Source organism: Rattus rattus, chromosome 2, assembly GCF_011064425.1.
Source record: "Rattus rattus isolate New Zealand chromosome 2, Rrattus_CSIRO_v1, whole genome shotgun sequence".
NCBI lineage: Eukaryota > Metazoa > Chordata > Mammalia > Rodentia > Muridae > Rattus > Rattus rattus.
Window position 1 is genome coordinate 195,196,307 of NC_046155.1, and position 19,124 is coordinate 195,215,430.

At 40.8% G+C, this 19,124-nt stretch overlaps 1 protein-coding gene across 1 annotated transcript in view; it reads left to right on the forward strand.

Annotated features, from left to right (window-relative positions):
• The first annotated feature begins 8,067 nt into the window (after window positions 1-8,067).
• The window catches only part of Tfb1m (transcription factor B1, mitochondrial), a 40,328-nt gene continuing 29,271 nt past the window's right edge, over window positions 8,068-19,124 (forward strand). Inside the window, exons 1-2 of the mRNA XM_032894766.1 lie at window positions 8,068-8,211; window positions 10,708-10,859. Of these exons, the coding sequence (XP_032750657.1) occupies window positions 8,079-8,211; window positions 10,708-10,859 (285 nt within the window). The 5' untranslated portion in view covers window positions 8,068-8,078. The remainder of the gene's footprint in view (window positions 8,212-10,707; window positions 10,860-19,124) is intronic.

A 19,124-nucleotide genomic window follows, 5' to 3' on the forward strand; every position in this document is an offset into this window, starting at 1 on the left:
GTCGAATGAAGCACGGTGCTTGCTCTGTAAAGCTGCAAGGTATCCATCACCCTGCTCACATCACAGTTAAAGAAACTAGATTAGTTTTCCATAGTTGCTGCATCGAATTATGATAAACCTAGTGGTTCTAAACAGCATGAATTATTATGATCCTAGAGTTGAGCAATCTGAAGTAGGTCTCACTTAGCGAAGAAATCGAGTGGGCAATAGCAAGCATTCCTTCTTAAAGACTTGAGCCGGAGAATCCTGTGATTTTCCAGCCACTAGAAGCTTCCCATATCTTGAAGGCGTGGTGTCCTAGTTAGGGTTACTATTGCTGTGATGAAAAACCAGGACCAAAAGCAACTTAGGGAGGGAAGGGTTTCTTTGACTTATGCTTCCACATCACTATTCATTATTGAAGGAAGACAGAACTAGAACCCAATCAGGGAAAGGAAGTCTTGAGAAGTCTGCAGGAGCCTGGAGGCAGGAGCTGATGCAGAGGTCGTGTAGGGGTGCGGATTACTGGCTTACTCAACCTGGCCTGCTCAGTCTGCTTTCCTTCAGAACCCAAGACTTGTATTCCAAGGGTAGCCCCACCAACAGTGGACTGGGCCCTCCCCAATCAATCACAAAGTCCCCCACCTTATGGAAGTTCCTTCCACTCTGATGGCTCTGGCTTGTGTCAGGTTGACACAAAACTATCTAATATCTATGGCTGTCTTGGCCTTAGCCCTTCTCTATCTTCAAAAGCCAGCGCCGTTAGGCAGAATCATTCTCGCGAGAATTTCCCTTTTGCCTCTGTTTCCTAATTCTTTCTTCCACTTTAAGGACTCTTATGATTTGTTGGGTTTACTTCAATAATTCAAGATACTCTTTCTCTCTTAAATTCAGATCATCTGACACAACTCCTGGGAATATACCCAAAGGGCTTTAAATCCTACCTAAGAAGTTCTTACACATCCATGTTTATTGCTGAACTGTTCACAATAGCTAAGAAATGAAATCAACCTCTACGTCCAGCCAGCAGCAGAGGAGGGAATAAAGCAAACAAGGTAAACACACACAGACAGATTTTATTTGGTCATAAAAAAGTCATGATGAAGTCATGAGACATCTGCAGGAAAATCGATAGAGCTCAAGATGATTATATAAAGTGAAATAAGCCAGACTCGGAAGGAAAAAGACTGCTTGTTTTCTCTCACGTGCAGATACTAGATTTGTGTGTTTTGTGTGTGTATTTCTGTGTGCGTTTCCATGTGGGTCTGTGTGTATGTCTGTGTGTGTGTCTATGTGTCTATCTGTTGTATCTCTGTCTCTCTCTCTCTGTCTCTCTCTCTCTCTGTCTCTCTCTCTCTCTCTCTCACTCTCTCTCTCTCTCTCCTGCTCTGTGTGTTTATGTTTGAGTGTCTGTCATCCCCTGCCCATGTGTATGTGTGTGTGTGTGTGTGTGTGTGTGAGAGAGAGAGAGAGAGAGAGAGAGAGAGAGAGAGAGAGAGAGAGAACTAGTCAGCTGAAGAGTGAGAGGTGATGGTTCCAGGCAGACAATACTGCCTGATGCAAAAAGAGAGAGGAGGAGAGAGCTTTGTGTGTTTGATAATGTGAGAAAAGAGCATGAGAACCTAGGCTTCTCAGGGAGACGGATCTGATGAGGTGAGAGAAGGGGGCTTTAGATCCTTGTTTTAAATGCAATGGGAGGCCCCCTGTAGGTGGGTGGCTTAGTTTATGCTTTTAGAGTTGTTTTGCTGTTGAATATAAAAGGGTTGTAGAGCAAGAAGAGCAAAGCTTTTGCAGAAAGGTAAGTGATGACAGCAGCTGAACAAGTTAGAGTCAGGTTCCAGCTCTGCTGTCTTAACCAGACTTTGGGAGTTGATGATAAATGTGGGATGCAGGGGTTGAGGGGGCAGATGGGTTCCTCAATTTGAGGATGGCTTACTGTGTGGGAAAGTTTATGTGGAGACAGTTTCATGGAGAGAAGAAACCATTCTAAAAGAAGAGAATCTTGGACCGTGTCTTAGTTATGGCTTTGTTGCTATGAAGAGACACCATGACCATGGCATCACAGCAGGAAGCATGGCAGCATCCAGGCAGACAGACAGGGTGCTGGAGAAGGAACTGGGAGTTCTACATCTTGATCCACAGGCAGTTAGAGAAGAAACAGACAGACAGTTTTCAAGAGTAGCCAGGGCAGGTAGAAAAAGAAAAGAGGAAGGAGAGAGGTGACAAGAGAGACTGGAGAGCAAAAGGCAAGAAGGAGCCCAAGAGGACAAACTGTGGGACCTGCTCATCAGAGAAGTTCCAGAGAGCTGTTAAATCTCTAGGACCAGTACTGAGACCCTGCAAGAGCTGTAACACTGGCTGAAATGAAGGATTGAGGATTTCCAAGGTCACAGAGCCGCGATACTGGCTGTTGCTGATGGCTGAGAGAATCCCAATACCTAAGCATGTCTGGAAGCCACAACGTCAATGGGAAGAAAGGTATGAGGGAGCCCAGGTCCACAGGAGGACATAAAACTCACAGCACTGAAGAAGCGCCGCACACAAAATCTGAAGAACTACAACACTAGAGGGCAGCACTTACTGCCGTTCCCATCTCCCTACTGCTGACCCAACCACTGGGAGATGGGGTGGGGGCGGGGAGAGAGGCACTGCTGACAGAGACAAGCATTTAAAAGCCTCTTCTCGTCTGCCCATGTTTTCTATTGGCATAGAGCAAAATGAGACCACTCGCCCCAGCCAGCTGATGGGTAACTCTGCCAATAGAAAATAATGAATGTGTCGTCTAAGTTCTTTACCCAAGCAACCAAATTCATTTGGGGGACGATGGCTTGAACTGTGGAGAATAGTGAAGAAAGTGGTAATCTGTGGATGTTTGGGGGAAAAGAAAGTGTAGCAGGGCAGAGTGATTTGAAAATACTCACTCCAAGTTCGCCAAATTGAAAATAAGAGCTCTATGCCCCTTCCTCAAAAAAATAATTGAGCAAGCCAGGCTGGCAAGATGGCTCAATGGTTTAAGGCACTTGTCACCAAGCCTAGCAAACTTACTTTATTCCCACAGGATTGACTCCTACAAGTAGGTTGTCCTCTGAATTTGATGACCACATGTGCACCGTGATATGCACACAAGCACATGTATATGCACACACATGCGTGTGTGTGCACACACACAAACACACACTAAATGTACTTAATAAAAAAAAATTAAGTCAAACAAATGTCCCCATCCTTTTTCCAACTGTTTGCACCTCTCACTAATTGGAGGAAAAGGACGACAGCTGTCTCTTGGCAGGTACTGAATTGATCCAGTGTCTCCTATAAACATCTTGCTGTGGATATTGAAGTAGAATGAGCAAGAACAAAGGAGTGGAGACAGAGAAAAAGGAATAGTTGTGCCCTCCCTAGCCTGCTCACAAACCCCTATCAGAGAGGAAAATAAGAATGCCCAGGGAAGAGCATTTATAGATTGAACCCAGACTCCTAGCCATGCAGCAATTGTCTCTACATCACATTTATAACTACGTGGAAACTCCTCAATGCAAATGTATTTGCAATTTTGAATAATTTTATTTATTTAGATTTATTTAAATTTATTTGTTTATTTATTTTATTTGTAAATGAAATGTTGTGTGGTTTAAAAGACAATACAGGGTAATCTTTACAATGCCTTTGTCAATTGATGGCTTATTGTTCATCCAAGTGATATTTGCTTTGTTTTAAGGGGGAAAGAAACGACTATTCGACTATTCGAGTTCTCTAAGTCATCCTGAGTGAAAAGGCTGCCTGCCTGCCTTCATCACTTGGTTAGGATGCTTGACAATAATTCCCAGATCTTTGACAGCAACAAGCAAGCTTCTGAATACTGCCCGGAATAGTGATAAATACCGTATTTTTTAAAAAACGTTATACTGGAACACTATCCCCTCAGGTAAAGAGCCTGTGCCACTCGCCATGGTCACACTGCTTTCTATCTGCACGCAGCCCCTTCAGAATTATTGTATTTCTTTTCTTCTTCCCTCAAGGTAGGGCATGAGCTTCCTTTGTGAACAATGGGCATCAAACTGCCATTTAAAAAAATTAAATGTGTGATAAGTACAGTCCTTAATGTTTCTCCAGAGCACTGAGTCACATTATAGAATTATAAAATACTACCAGAAAAGGGCACTCCACATAGCAAAATAGACATTTTATAAAGTTCAATTTGGCAATTCCAAACCACATTTAATTATCTCTGAAAAATTCCCACGTGGCAGGAAGATATTGGTCTATGTGGCTTTCAAGTCTCTTCCAGGGAACTACAAAATGACAATCTTTTGGAATTAGCATTTTCCCCATAGACAGACACTAAATTACTTATGTCAATAAAGTCACATATGCATTTTCATTAAAATAAATAACTTAAAGTTTCCTGTATTGTTATGCTGGGATTCATGCAAATCAGAAATCCACAGCATACTTCAGTGTGAATCTCTTGTAGTGCTTCATCTTCACAGATAGGTGGGGCTAGCAATTTCTGCTTTAATTATAATATTTTAGCATATTAAAATCTGTATCTAGATGAAGCAGATACTTCAAAGCTTCAAAACTGATGAAACTGCAGAGCTCTCTTTTAAGGGATAATACACTACTAAAACACCCCCTGCTGATTTCACAGGCTTTTGCAGGGAGTTATGAATAATTTTCTGAAATTCAAAGGCTTGAGATCACATATTTATGATGATAAAAACTAGATCTTAAGAATTATTAAAAAGTTGGAAGACTTTCCTGAGATGGATTTTTTTTAAATTTCATTCAATAATTACTTAATACAGGGTTAATAAAAAAAAAAACACAGTAGAATCAAAAGGTGTGAAATTTTGACTCAGCTCCAGCACTTACCAGCAAGGGGGCAGTGACTGGATGCCTTTGTGAAATTTCCATAAAGAATTTAAATAATTTTTTAAATAACTGAATAAAGTGGCCTGGGACATAGCTTTGTCAATGGGACACAATGTCACAGGCGAAGATCAGTAAAGACAGCACAGTGACGTCCCTGGTTAGACATGGGCACGATTTCCTAGAAATCTAACATGCTATTTATGAACATTGGGATGTTTTGGTGGATATCACTGCTTATAAAAGTTCATGTGATTACATCCTGGGTCACCTGAACATCCTCCTAGTGATTGACATACAGTGTGGGTGCTTCTGACAATTTTGATGTCAAATGATTCTACTTCAGTTGTTTCCCAAGATAATAAAAAAGCAGAAACAGACACGTTCAATATGTCCTCCCACATGATAAAGACACTGACTTTGAGCAGATTTGTTTGAACTAGAAAACTTATGAGAGAATCCTACTATATGGGATGCACTACAGCACGAGAAAGTTGAACTTGAAAGAAATGAATCCGGACAACATGAAGAGCGGTGATTTTTATAGCACTCCTTATTATAAAATAATGAAGCTGTGTGTGTTTGTTTGGGTTTGCACTTTCTATTTTGTGTTTTTAGTTGTCTTATGGAAACTGCAGACCTAAGTCTATAACTAAATTCATATTTCTATATATTTAAATAACACAAAATGAACACGTTGATTCACTTAAAATAATTTCACTTGACAGGACTTGAGGGGCATGGCTACTGAACTTGGAACTTGAAACAGGCAGAACCTGGGTTGTCTTCACTAGATGCATTGCTGTGTGACCCTGGTGAGGTCAAATGACTGTACTTGCCGGTATTTCTTCACAATGGACAGGGATAATAACCTCATTTCTGGGGTTGGAGATTTAGCTGATTGGTAGAGCGCTTGCCTAGCAAGGGCAAGACCCTGGATTGAGTCCTCAGCTCCTAAATTGCTGGAACAGACACCTTCTAGGTATAGTGTTTTATGGAGAATAATATCTCTGAATTAAATAATTGGGGTTTTATGACATTTTGGGAAATTGCCACCATGTTTCTGAAGGAGGTACATCGTCCCTGCCGATCTAGTAACGACTAAAGTGGATGTGTGGACTTTTCACTTCTCCACCAGGCCCCTAGTGGCCTGGTGCTTCGTTAGCATTTTTTGTTTGTTTGTTTGCTTTTTAGTAACTACCAGAACCATAAACAATGTGTGATTCAGTTATAACCAAGTAAAATCAGATCGAAAAAGGTAAAAATCCTCCCACTTATGAAGACTATTTTAAGAGTTTTCATTTCTTTCTTGTTTTCTCAAACATCACAGGAAGACAGAACCCTTTTGTCTTCTCTTGGTACTTGGATTTTAAGCATCAAATAGCCTTTCTCCGTTGGCTTCCCTGCCTGATGAGCAGGCCTTCCCTTTATACTTTGAAGTGTGGGGAAGCTGCTTCTCGCCTTCAACAATATGTCGTCATAGAATCTACCCGGATCTGTATTGTAGCAACTGGTGAGAGAGTAAGTCCAAACCGCTCTGTTCTGAAGCCTGGTACATTTTTTAGTTGAGATTTTTTTTTTAAAGAGTAACCCCTTTATGGTTCACTTCCCTACTACTTCTCTGTGTGCAGAGGAGAGACTGCAAAGCCTGCAGCATGAACCGACTTAGAAAGTCTAAAAAGAGGTCAGGATGCTGACCGTGCGAGCATTGCTTAAAACATCAGCCACTGCATGTGCATTTAGACTACTGCTGGAGTCCATGATCTTCCAGGTTTGCAAATCACATGGCCTCGCCAAGCTTCTTGATGCTGCTTTAAACGGTAGTGAGCAATATGTGTCCCATTTCGCAAGACTACCTCTGAGAGATTTAAAAGGGAATATGAAAGAAGAACTAATGGTATCAAAAACACTTCTCGAAGTTTAAAGTGCTCAACTCAAGAGACAAAAATTACAGCATATTTAAAGATCCAGAACGGCTTTCATTGACGATTCTAAACTTAGGCAGCCCTTTGAATTCTTCGAAAGAACTCTGGCCAGAAAATGGACAGGCATTGTTCAATGACAAGAAAAGAGAAATTATCCAGAGACCAGTTTAGTTGGTTATGGTTAGCTGTTTTGCTTTACTTGAGTCAGTTGGTCTCTTACTATTGGTTAAAGCTGGGGTGCTGTTAACTGGCTGGCACTCCACGGCTTGCTCAAAAGTCTAAATCTTAAACTCGGTTTTCAGCTGGCTTACCTTAAATGAGCCTATAGTTCTCTGTGGAACTAAGTTCTGAGGCATGCTATGGCTGGATGTAAGTTATCTTCAAGGAACTATGCCAAACCCAGACAAGAATAATATGTGCCCCCTCCCCGACACACACACACACACACACACACACACACACACACACACACACACACACAATATAGGAGGGGGAAAGGGAGTCATAAGTAAAAGAACTATCAGGAACAGGAAAGTAGAGAGGGGAACAATTTACCGTAATAACCAGAGTAAATATGATCACAGTATGTCATGTGCATGTTTGGGAAAAGTCACAATCAATACCTCTGTAAAATCAACATACGCTAATTTTTTAAAAGGGGAGGTTTCTCCTCAGCTGGATACATTTTGATTGCTCAGGAGGGTCTGCTGTCTGCACAAACCCCAGTAAGATCCGGCATCTCCTATAATAACTTCTTCAGGTGCCAAATCATTGCCGCGGTAACCTGCCGCTGCTGACAGCAAGCTGACCTTACGCCACAACCATGCACAGGGTGACCGCTTTCATATGGCGCTCACAACTTTGAACTACTTAACAGGACAAAACAGTGCAGCTGAGAGAAGTAACGAACGCAAGGAAATAAAAAATAACTAGCCTAGGGCGGGAGAGTGGGGGGCGGGCGGAACCTAGCTACAAACAGCAAACAGCCAATCATCATCTTTCCTGCTACCGATCAAAAGTCAAATCTTTGGAATGTCAAAGGCCTGGGGAGCCTCCCAGAGGCGGGGTTACAAAGACCACGCCTCCTCCTAGACTCCGCCCCCTCCCAGCCTGCACTGCTTTCGACCTGACGTGATCCTGCGCTCCCAGCACATACGGACTTCCTGTCTTCGTCATTTCCGGCAAGTTTCTCCACCCAATAAAGTGGCCTCAGAGGCGGGCAATCGTCTCCAAGGCCCCGCCTCCTGCACGCCATAGAAAATTCCTACCGCGGCGTGGGGCCTGTGTGTGTACGTAGGTCTCATGGCTGCCTCGGGAAAGCTCGGCACTTTCCGCCTTCCCCCGTTACCCACCATTCGAGAGATCATTAAGTTGTTCGGACTGCGAGCAGCGAAGCAGCTTTCCCAGAATTTCCTCCTGGACTTGAGGCTGACAGGTGGCTGAGTCGTCAGTTCTCCCGGGTGGGCGCGGGCGGGTGATGGAACCGGGCGGGACCGGCAGCTGTCAGTCCAGCTCTGCTCCTCAGGTCCTGCTCGCGGGCTGAGGCGACGCTCTGTGGTGGACCGCTCTGTCCGCCCGAGTTGCTTCCCGCGCACTTCAGGATGAGCGGGATTTGAATTAGTGCGGTTTTCCTCTTCACTCTGTTCCCAGTAAATCTCGTCTGTAAATCTCAGCACTCGCGGAGCAGAGACGGGAGGACTGCCGCCAGTTAGAGACAGAGAGACTCTTATTTCAAAAACGAATCCAAAATAGTACATAGGATAAACAGTCACTTAAGTCTAGGAATCTCTCTAGGGAATGGAGATTCGCTCTGTAACTTCATTCATAACCAAACGGTGCCTACAGCTACCTTGTGCCCATGCTGGGACTGTGCGTGATATGGAAGCAACAGCCTTGAGTTTGCAGTTAATAAGTTGACATCCTCCGGCTTCTTTGAAAATAATTTTGATGCGGTTAAATTTATATAGGATGAAGGTCACCAGTTTGACACCCACGTTTTGATGAGTTTACATAGGTGTCTGTTGGTCTCATTACCACCAACGTGTTAGAGATGCTCTGCACTTGAGAAAACTTCCGTCTGCTGCAAATACAGGCACTAGTTGACTGTTGGGAATACTTAGGACTTTAGCCCCTCCCCTTAAATTAAAAGGGGCAGTGTGTCACACACACATTCTCCTTCAAAATCAGTTTTGATTACATGGACCACAAAACATAAGTTATTTTTATTTCTTGGTTTTGGAGCCTTTATTCTACCCGTAGCAGTATTAATTTGGGTTAAACAGTTAACTCCACTCAAGTTTTCTCATCTTTTGATAGAAAGGCCTACAAGAACCTTAAGATACCTACTTCTAGATTCTTTGGTTTTAGCACCCTCTGCTGAAATGCTGTCTCTATGTCTAAGGCTGGCCTCAAACTCACTATAGGAGATGTCATTGAATGTCTGACCCTCTCTCGTGCCTTCTCCCAAGTGCTGAAATTCTAAGCATATACCACCATGCTGTTACTGATTGCCGAGTATGGAACCCAGCACTTCATGCATGTTAGGCAAACACTCATCAATTAATTGAATTACATCACCAGCCATTCAGTTTTTTATTGTGGTCTCATGTGAGTAAGTTCCAGATTCTTAGGTCCTTTGTTCAGTCTTTGCGTGTGTGGGTTGGGGAAGCAGAGTGAAAGTAAATAAAGGTATGTGTCCTAGTGAGCTCAGATGGAGCAAGACTGAAACCCAGACTTAGGGGTTTGACCCCGAGTCTTTGATATCTGGTTGGACTTAAGTGTTCCTGCTATGCTAGCTGAATGCAACCACTGCTCGCTTCAGCAGCACATACATTAAATTTGAAAGAACGCAACCACTGTGCAACCTATTGCTGCTTTCTAAACTGAGAATATGAAGTTCATAATTCCCTTGTTTAATAAATGACTCTTACTCCCTCTGAGAGACCAGTTGGTAACCTGTAAGTAAATAACGATTTGGCTTTAGAATCCACACCTTGGTTCCAAGTCCTCTCCCAGCCATTTGCTTTTCTTTATGACATTGTACAAATTAAACAGTAGACAAGGACAGTGTGCACTTCAGATAAACCGTATTACAATGGTAGCTGCAAGAGTTAGGTAAGGGAATGCACATAGCCAGATGCATCACTGGCTAGGGGTGCTGATTTTCTCCCCATAGCTGTTACACTACAATACTGTTTGGGAATGGGTAAGCAACATTTTACCTTTCAGCTTACCTAGATCAATAATAACCATCAACTGGGACTGTACAGTGTCAGTGTACAGTGACAAGAAATGCTAGTATGTATTCAATAAGAGTATTTCCACCATCCAAGGAGGTCCAGTTGTATGAATTTTAATATCTTATGTTGATAAAACCAGTCCATTGTGGTTTTTCCAGGGTGATGGTTAGTTGGCTCACTAGGAATCTACTTTTTTGCATGTGATTTCTTAGGTTCTGCTAGCTTAAACTAACTGAACAATTAGAATTCCATTTTAACATGAATATTTGCAAGGCTTAAAATTTCCAGTAGTACAAACTTTTTTTCTGGAAATGATGAAGAATTTAAATTTCAGAGTCTAGTGATGTAGGAATTTATTGTGATTGTCATTCTGACCTACGGATAATGATAGGTGAGTGGGGACTTACTGTGTTCTCTTGGAGCCGTGCCTGTGAGGACGGAAGAGTGTGACGACATGCTGCACAGTCATCCGGCCAGAGCTGGGGCTGGTTAGGTCGGTCAGCTTGGCTGGTTGTTAGGTAGTTCAGGATATTGTCAGGACAGTCCTCTTTGTTTAAGGAACTGGTGCAGTATTGATGACTATTATGTGTCGGCTTAGAGTGAGAGCTAAAAATCAATAGGGGCTATTGAGAATTCTTGTGAAATTTTGCTGTGATAATAAAGGTAACTAAAACTTCCTTTTTTTCACTTAGACAAAATTGTAAGGAAAGCTGGCAGTCTAGCAGATGTTTATGTTTATGAAGTGGGTCCGGGGCCCGGGGGAATCACAAGATCCATCCTCAATGCTGATATTGCCGAGCTTCTGGTGGTTGAAAAGGATACTCGGTTTATTCCAGGATTACAGGTGAGATGCTTAAAAGGGTCTTTTTTTTTTTTTTTTTTTTTTTTTTTTTTTTAAAACAAGCATAAACCAAGTGAAATCTTGGGCCGTGATTCTAAAGTCCCCATGTTGACCAAGGACTGGGCAGGCAGTTAGTCAAACTGTAGCTCCAGGTCCTATATCAGAGGTTAGAGTTATGTAGTCTACAGAAGTCTAGAAAGCTGCATTATACACTGGTATTTCCAAAAGGTCTGTTGGTGCGTTCCACATAGATGCTAAATAAACTTTTTCTAAGCCGTGCATAGCAAGGTTCAGTTCTTTAGAAAGCAGTAAAAATACATAACTGTTAGTAGTAGTGACCAGTTGTCACCATAATAGTGGCCAATTGGCATGACTTTGGAGAACTTTCTTTAGGCTCCAAAAAGCATTTCCCCACATAAAACACTAAAAGGATAAATGCTAGAGCCTCATCAAAAGGAGCTAGTTGGTTGAGTTTAAGCATTTTTACAAGAGAATTTTTACATATGAAAAAGGAAGTTGCAACAGTTAGGACTGTTGATGAGTTTGAGTGAAATTTCTACTTGCAGCTTTAGACACATAGGCGCTGGGGATGCTTCACCTTCACTGAGAGAGCGCTGGAGTGAGTGTCATCCTTCACACTGCTGTCACTGGCTGGCAGTAGAGAACATGCCTGTCTTGGTTGTTCCACAGATAACGTAAACAAGTACTTGATGTTTTAAAAAGACAGCTTTGAGGGTTTGAGATAAGGGTATGTTGAGTTTTTAAAACATTGGCAAACAGTGGGATAAATTGTATCAGATGTCTTGTACAGGAATTCCTCATAAGAGGCACTTGATGACTAATGACCTTTGTTTGATTCCTGTGTGATCCTAAAACTTGAAGAGAGCCCTGAGCTGTAGGCACACATTAGTTTACTATGTGACTAGAACAGAACAGTAAAATTACTCACATCCTGCCACTTGGAAAACAAGGCAAGTTGACTTAAAACTACTGTACGAAAATGCTTATGTGTGTGTGTATGTCAGAGTAGGTTGAGAAATTTGTTTTAAAACTTAGGATTTTTGTGGGCACTTGGTGTCTTTAGAAATGTACTGGTTTTATTTTTCTCACCTAGCTTCATCTAGTTTTCCTGTGTTAAATAATCGCATAGTATTGAATTGTATCTAGTGTTGCCAGATAGATTTCATTTCAGATTGCTAACTTGATTTTGGAAGGGATACATGAGGAATATTCTTGGAACAAATATGATATTTAATAGTGTGAGGTGTTTTAAGAACCACATCCCAGTTGGCAGTGGGATAGAATAAGAATATTGTTGGTTTTAGTGAGTTCCTGTGATGACAAAAAGAAGCTGTGGTTGGCCGTGCCATTCTCCTCGTTTACTCTTTTAGCTCAGTGGACACACAGAACATTGACTTTCTCACCCTTCAAAGGGCTTTTTAATCTCCCATCTGTGACACACATCTTTCCCATTAATCAGAGGGTGAATAAAATCTATGTTAATCCCCATATTAATTTATATAGTCTCCTCTGTTCATTAAACTAAAGATGTCTGTAGACCAGCTATTAAAGAGCAACCTCTACCCTTGCTTCTCACCCATCATCATCCCTGGATGATGGCCCTGTCTCCTAAGCCCAACCTTGGTGGTTAGTTCTACCACAGTGTGCACACTGTGTCTACACTGCTCCGTGTTGACAGTCTTGGCTCTTTGCAATGTAACACACAAATAAAGATCTGGGTCTTTATTCCTCTGTATCTCTACTGGATATGCCCATGCTACCAAGCAGGCATTCAGCAATGTCTCGGGTGGGAGATAAAATCCTCATGGACTGTTGTGCTTGTATCTTAGCAGCTGACTAAATGTGCTCTTTGATAGTCAAAGTAAATAGTGACATTATCAAGAAGTTTTAAACTGGTTTTTTTTTTTATCTAATATCAAAGCTAATCCAAGATAAATCACAGGGAATATACATTTGATTTCTTAGCCATTTCACAAGCAGCAAAATGAAGTCTTAGTGTCTTCCTTGCAGAAAAGGAACTTGCCTTAAAAAGAAATGATATATACTAAATTATCAAATAGGCTTCTTTTCCTGTAAAGAATGTTTCAATGTGTAAAGCTATGCTCTATTACATGTCCTAAATTAATCATAAAATTGATTAAAAGCAGAAATAGAGTGATCTGTTTTAAGGATTCCATTTTAGTGGTTCCTAAGCTAATAAAATTACTTTTTAAAGAAAGTGTAATTTATAAAGTATCTTCTGGCTGAAAGTATGTCATTCGTAGCTTAATTCAGTTGTTCCAGAATAATCATGAGGCTGCTGTGTAGGGGAGGAAGTACCTGATGACAGTGTGTAGTGTCCCTTCTGTGTGTTGGAAGGGTTGGCGATACTTGTCCAGTGTGTGAAAGCAGCAAGGGTGGGTGTTATGTAAGGGACATCCATGCTTGCCTCTGGATGTGGGGTTGACCTACACTCTGACTTGTGGGCCTATTGGAGAATTCTGTGTATTTTGCCATAACTCACTCATAGGATTGTTACGAGTATTTAGTGAGTACCTGGCACTTGGTAATCATTCAGTGAATCTTTTTGGTTTTACAGACAGGGCTTCTCTGCATTGCCCTGGCTGTCCGGGAACTCATTCTGTAGATCACACTGGCCTCAAACTGAGCCATCTGCCTGTCTCTGCCTCCTGAGTGCCCAGATTAAAGGTGTATACCACCATGCCTGGCTTTATTGAATGTTTGTTAACATTAAGTTATTGTCCCCATGTCTTGGGCACCTGTGGTGATTAAGAGTTGATCCAGGAGACTGCTAAAATCAACAGATTGCCTTCTGTAATGTCATACTATACGCTCCGGTTGAGCATTGCTCTGTCAGTACTTTGTGCTTGTTTACTTTGCTTGTATTTTTGTGACCGAGGGGATTCTCTGTGCCCTAGTAAGGATATTTTATGATAGCTGTCTCAGGGAGCTCAAAACCTCAGTAGATTTTCTCCCATTTTGTAAGAGCAGAAATGGGTCTCCCTTCTAGCAAGGAGTCCAGATTCTTCTTAAATTTGTATTTGTTTCATACATTAGTAATTATGATGGTAGCTAATATTTCTGAAGCGTTCAACAGTAAGTACTTTGCTTTACAGTTTCATTGAGATTTAATTGAGACTTAATAAACCATACTTAGTGGAAATACTCCAATTACTCATGTGCTATGCCATCATCCTCTCACTGAAGCGTGAGAACTTGTTCCTTGCAAGGCGCTGTTTTCCTGTCCCTTTGCCTATCCCTGTCAACTGATTAGCTTTCCTATAAGGAAGACTTTTATCCTCTTTTTTGGCATTGTATATGACTATAGTAATTTTGTATGTACGTTTTAGTTAATGCTGTGTGTGTCTCTTTCGCATAATAATTTTTACACATGCTGATGTGTTTATCAGTAGCTTTCTCAGTTTATATAACATTCCACTATGTGAAAATATCTCCATTTTGTAAATAGTCACCTTTTGATGTACTTTCTTAACAGTTGCATAGCAACCTACTTGAATATTAGCATGTAACTTTTTTGTAAGTGCATGCCTTCATTTTTCTACACTAAAGACCCAGGGGTAGACTATCTGGGTTCTGCATATGAGGGTTTTGTCCTAGATCTCCTTCTTCAGTCCAGGAATTCTTTTGTGTCATAGTTTGCTAAAGGATGCTATTTTCTTTTCTTGGAAATCAATGAATATTGGATTTGGGGGGGAAAGCTTTTCCTGGGGTTATTGAAATTTTCTCGTTTTAGTCTGTTAATATGGTGAATTAGAATTTTTTTAATAATAAGCCAACCATATGTAGAATCTATAATAATGCCACTTCTCCTTTCTATGATAGAGGTCATTTATATATACCTATCTATTTTTCTGATTGGCCTACTTATAGATTAGTTGACTTTATTGATCTCTAAAATACAGCTATAATTTCATTGACTTTTTTGTTTTCAATGGTGTTGACTTCTGCTCTGAAATCTCATTTTCTGTTTACCTTGGGTTAATTTGTTCTGTTTTCTCTGTAGCTATTGTAAGGCAGTCTCTGAGTCATTGACTTGAAGCTTTTTCTGCTCTCTTATAGATTAATGATATAAATTTCTGCTTTGTCAGAAAACCACAAATTTTGATGTGTCATGTTTTTTCTTTAATTCATTAAAAATAATTTTTATTCCCTTTTCTGTTTGTTTCACCCCCAGCAACTAAAATAATATAGCTACAGTTATAGAAGAATTTCAGAAGAAATGAAAAATGCCCATTTAACATGTTTTTCTTTTGATTTTCTTTCTAAATGTGCCATTTAGTTTACATTTTTCCAAATATCTTTTGTTTTGATTCCATTGTCAAAAAAACATACTTGTATAGCGTACAATGGCAAATTTACTCAAATTTATTGTATAGAAAACAGAATTAGTATTTTGTATGTAAAATACACACAAATGCCTGAAAATTGTGTGTGTGTGTGTGTGTGTGTGTGTGTGTTTGTTTACTTACTCATTTAAGGGAGGAGAGTATGATGTCCCATACTGCACTTTAGTGTAGGAAGCTCAAGGATTCCTCTCAACCAATAGGTTATGTGCTCACTTCATGGAATTTTGAAACACAAAGGAAATTATTGACTGTGTCAGTATGGCTAGCATCGGGCTCCTTGGGTTAGGTGTGGAGGGAAGTGCAAGGGATTGCAAAAATCAGATGACTGGTGTGCAGATCCGAGGTGTGTCTCTTACCTGCCTTCACCCTCCAGTTTGGTGTTGAAGCTGTTCTAGCTTTGCCTTTCCCTTTGGTACCAAGAGAGTCATAGTTACCTTTTACCTGTTGGGTAGGAGCCAGTAGATGGACGGACAGACGGACGGACGGACGGATGGATGGATGGATGGATGGATGGATGGATGGATGGATGGATGGCTGTTCCTATAAACATCTCCCTTGGTGTCACTTTGAAAAGTATTCCCTTATAGAAAGTCATTTTAACTTTGTGGCAGAAAAGTCTACTTTTAACTATAAAGATAATGAGATTTTATAATCTTTTTATCTGTAGTACAGTTTTGGAAAGGAAGATTGCCTTTCTATTAATTTGACTACTTTAAATAAACATGTAAGCTACCATAGTAAATCAGTCATTTACAGCTAAAGTGATTCCTTAGTCCACTTGAACCACAAGTGTAGCGATGCTCACAGAGCAGATGTTGTTGTAAAATATAAAAATAAAACGGTAATGTTGGTCTTTTACCCAGCTTGGTCCTCGCCACGGTGTCCCAAGATATCTGCTAGATATCTTAGCGGAAACACATCCCAGCCGCACTTTCCTACACTCAAACCCCCACATAAAAGAACACACAACACAATAATCTTAGATCCAATTGGTAAGATATAATTGTCAATTGGTAAGATATAATTTGTAAACATACAAAGCCCAGTACCATCCATCCCTTGAGAACATTAATAACAACCTGTAAATACACAGAGCAGAATCTTAACGTCACCTGCCATGGCTTCTCCCCCTATCCCTCCTGTCTCCTCTCCTTTTCCCTTCCAGTCTCCTCCTCTTCCTTCAAACTTCTCTCCTGCCATCCTTCCTTCTCCTCCAATGACAGGCCTCCTATCCTGTACCTGCCTCACCTGTGATATCATCCTACAAGCAGGTCTGTGGAAACAGCAGTTACTGGGGTTAGAAAAGCTGCAGAGACAGAGAAGCCGTCCTGTAATGAGGGGTCGATGCCCTCCATAACCACTCAGGTCATTGGGAAACTGTTTTGCTTCTGCAGGCTCCTTCCTAGAGGAGCACCAGCACATGAGTGTGAGCACTGCATACGGAGAGTTACTTAAATCACATGTGTCTCCATCGATTTTGGATATTTTTTAACTTTCTATTTATCACATACCATGTGAGTCTTCTCATGTTTGCTTTAGTTTTTTTCCTATCCCTCCAGCTAGTATTTATTTCACCAGTATTTGGGCTCCATTAAATGACAAATTAGGATGAAGGTAATTAATACTTAGCTCCCACAGTGTTGACTGCTCTGAGCTCCTTACTGTGCGGAGGTGGCGTGCAGCACACCAAATAGCTATCTGATATGGTTCTTTTTGTTCTCAAGGAAATTTTAATTTCTGCCTAAGCTCCAAGAATTGCTTGAGCTCTTTCCTCATCAAATTAAGTTGCCAAAAAGCCACCTAGATCACAGTTAAAGGCCTAGAAGAACATTTCCACAGCTTTGAATTTGTAGAGGAAAGAGTACATCTGCATATGCTATCTGGTCCTCATTATTAAAGGCGTGGCCATTACTCATGTACCTTTACAAAACCTAATACGAGAAGAAACAGTTCCTTGCTTGGGGACTTAGTATAATTACATGCCATTATGCCAGAAGCTAACCGTTCTTCTAATAGTGTTAGTAGCAGTCATTTTTCCACATATGCCTCTCCTTTTTATGATTTGACTTTCTGCTCTTCTTAGCCTTAGTAAAATCCTTTACTCAAAGCTATTTCATGTTGCATTTTAGAAGAATATATTGAAAATTAACATTAAAATAATAGAACAGCTTGAGAGTGGCCATGCAAATACTCACCTGTTAGCATGCTGGGCTATGCTCTGAACCCCTCATGTTGTCTCCAGGTTTTAAAGTGTAACACTAGGTGTTGTTCTGGAAGTGTAATAGTGATTTCCCCCACCCCACAGTGGCAGGATCTGATGAGAACAGGGAATCTGTGTGTGCCATTGCTGAGTATTGGTTTAGGTGTTTAAAAGGTCATTTTCTATAATCATGATATCAGTTCAGCTGGTTCAGCATACCCCACCACCACCCCATAATTGCCTCAGGCTTCACTCCAGCCCTTTCCTCCTGCAGTGACCAGTTGGACAAGGGAAGCTGAGGCCACACAGTTGTCAAGGAGGAAACAGACCTTCTCCAAGGCAGAGCTGGTTTGTCTTGACGGACTGTTAAGCCTGAGTGGGAGTCCAAAAGAAATAGAATAGTACAACTTTGTATTTGGACAGGAAAGGAAAGTAAGTCACTATTTTTGTCAGCTTTTAGTATGCAGTTGTGTATGTGAGAATATGGAAAAATTAACATTTCAAACACAGTTATCAGAGCATTTCAGTTAATAGCAAAGAGGCAGGTTTACATTGTTTTGCTTTAGTTCTAATTACTAATTACTTAATTACTTTTTATACATTGACATTGTATAACAAAAGCTTTTCGTTCTGCCTCTTTGGTTTTTGATATGCTAATTTGTTTTGTTTTAATTATGTGAAGCATAATTGCTGAAAAAACCTAGCCCTCTCCATTATTGGTAAGTGTATCATTAAATTCACTGTGTTTATACAATTATCAAACATCCCATAAGAACATTTTCAGTTTTAGTATCTTGAAATTACTGTGTTTTCTAAGACAGATTATCTGAAACTGATTGGGTTAAATTTTAGCAAACCTTGGTGATTTAAAATAATCCCTGAGTATATTAATGTCAGAAGTATGCAATTATTTTGACTAACCATATCAAATTAACTGATCAAACTTAAAACGTTTATCCTCTTGCTAATACAGGCACTTCAGCTATGTACTTCAAATTATTATTTTGTATAATCTTGCCTCATTTTTTACTGAGATAAATCTTTACAAATTCCTATACCACACAAAATTTGATAACAAGCTTATATAGCAGTTTTCAGTTTCGTGCAAAGCCAAATGCTGAATAGTATCCACATACTCTTGCTTATTAAATGCATGTTAGACACCTGCTATGCACTGCTGTCACTGTGGACACAATTAAGAAGGCAAGAAACAGACCTTCCCCAAAGAAGCACAGTTGTCAAAGAGAGAGAACCCCACACATGTGCAGCCGCCATAGCATATTCCAAGTGCTGTCAAGAGCTATGAGCAAGGCACCGAGAGCAAAGGTAGAAGCAATCAAATTGTAGCCTGACTCTCTGGGTGTCCTCTCTGCCACTGGATAAACACAGAGGGGAGATCAGGCAACAAGTTGTGTGCTTTGCTTCAGGGTCTCCCTCTGGCTTTTGCAAGGCCTCTTTCAACCTCAGATCAGTTGTTTGAAATGGTCAAAAGGAAAGTGTTAGGGGAAATGTCTTTATTAGCAGGAGGGGAAAGAGTAAAAGGCAGAATTCTCCAGGAACTTGTTGGCTACCCCTACATAGCCCTAGGCTACCCCTCGGATCTCCGCAGCTAAGGAGGAACCAAGGAACTCTGAGCACAGGACTGAGACAATAAAGAGGTCACAATTTCTGTGCAGTCTG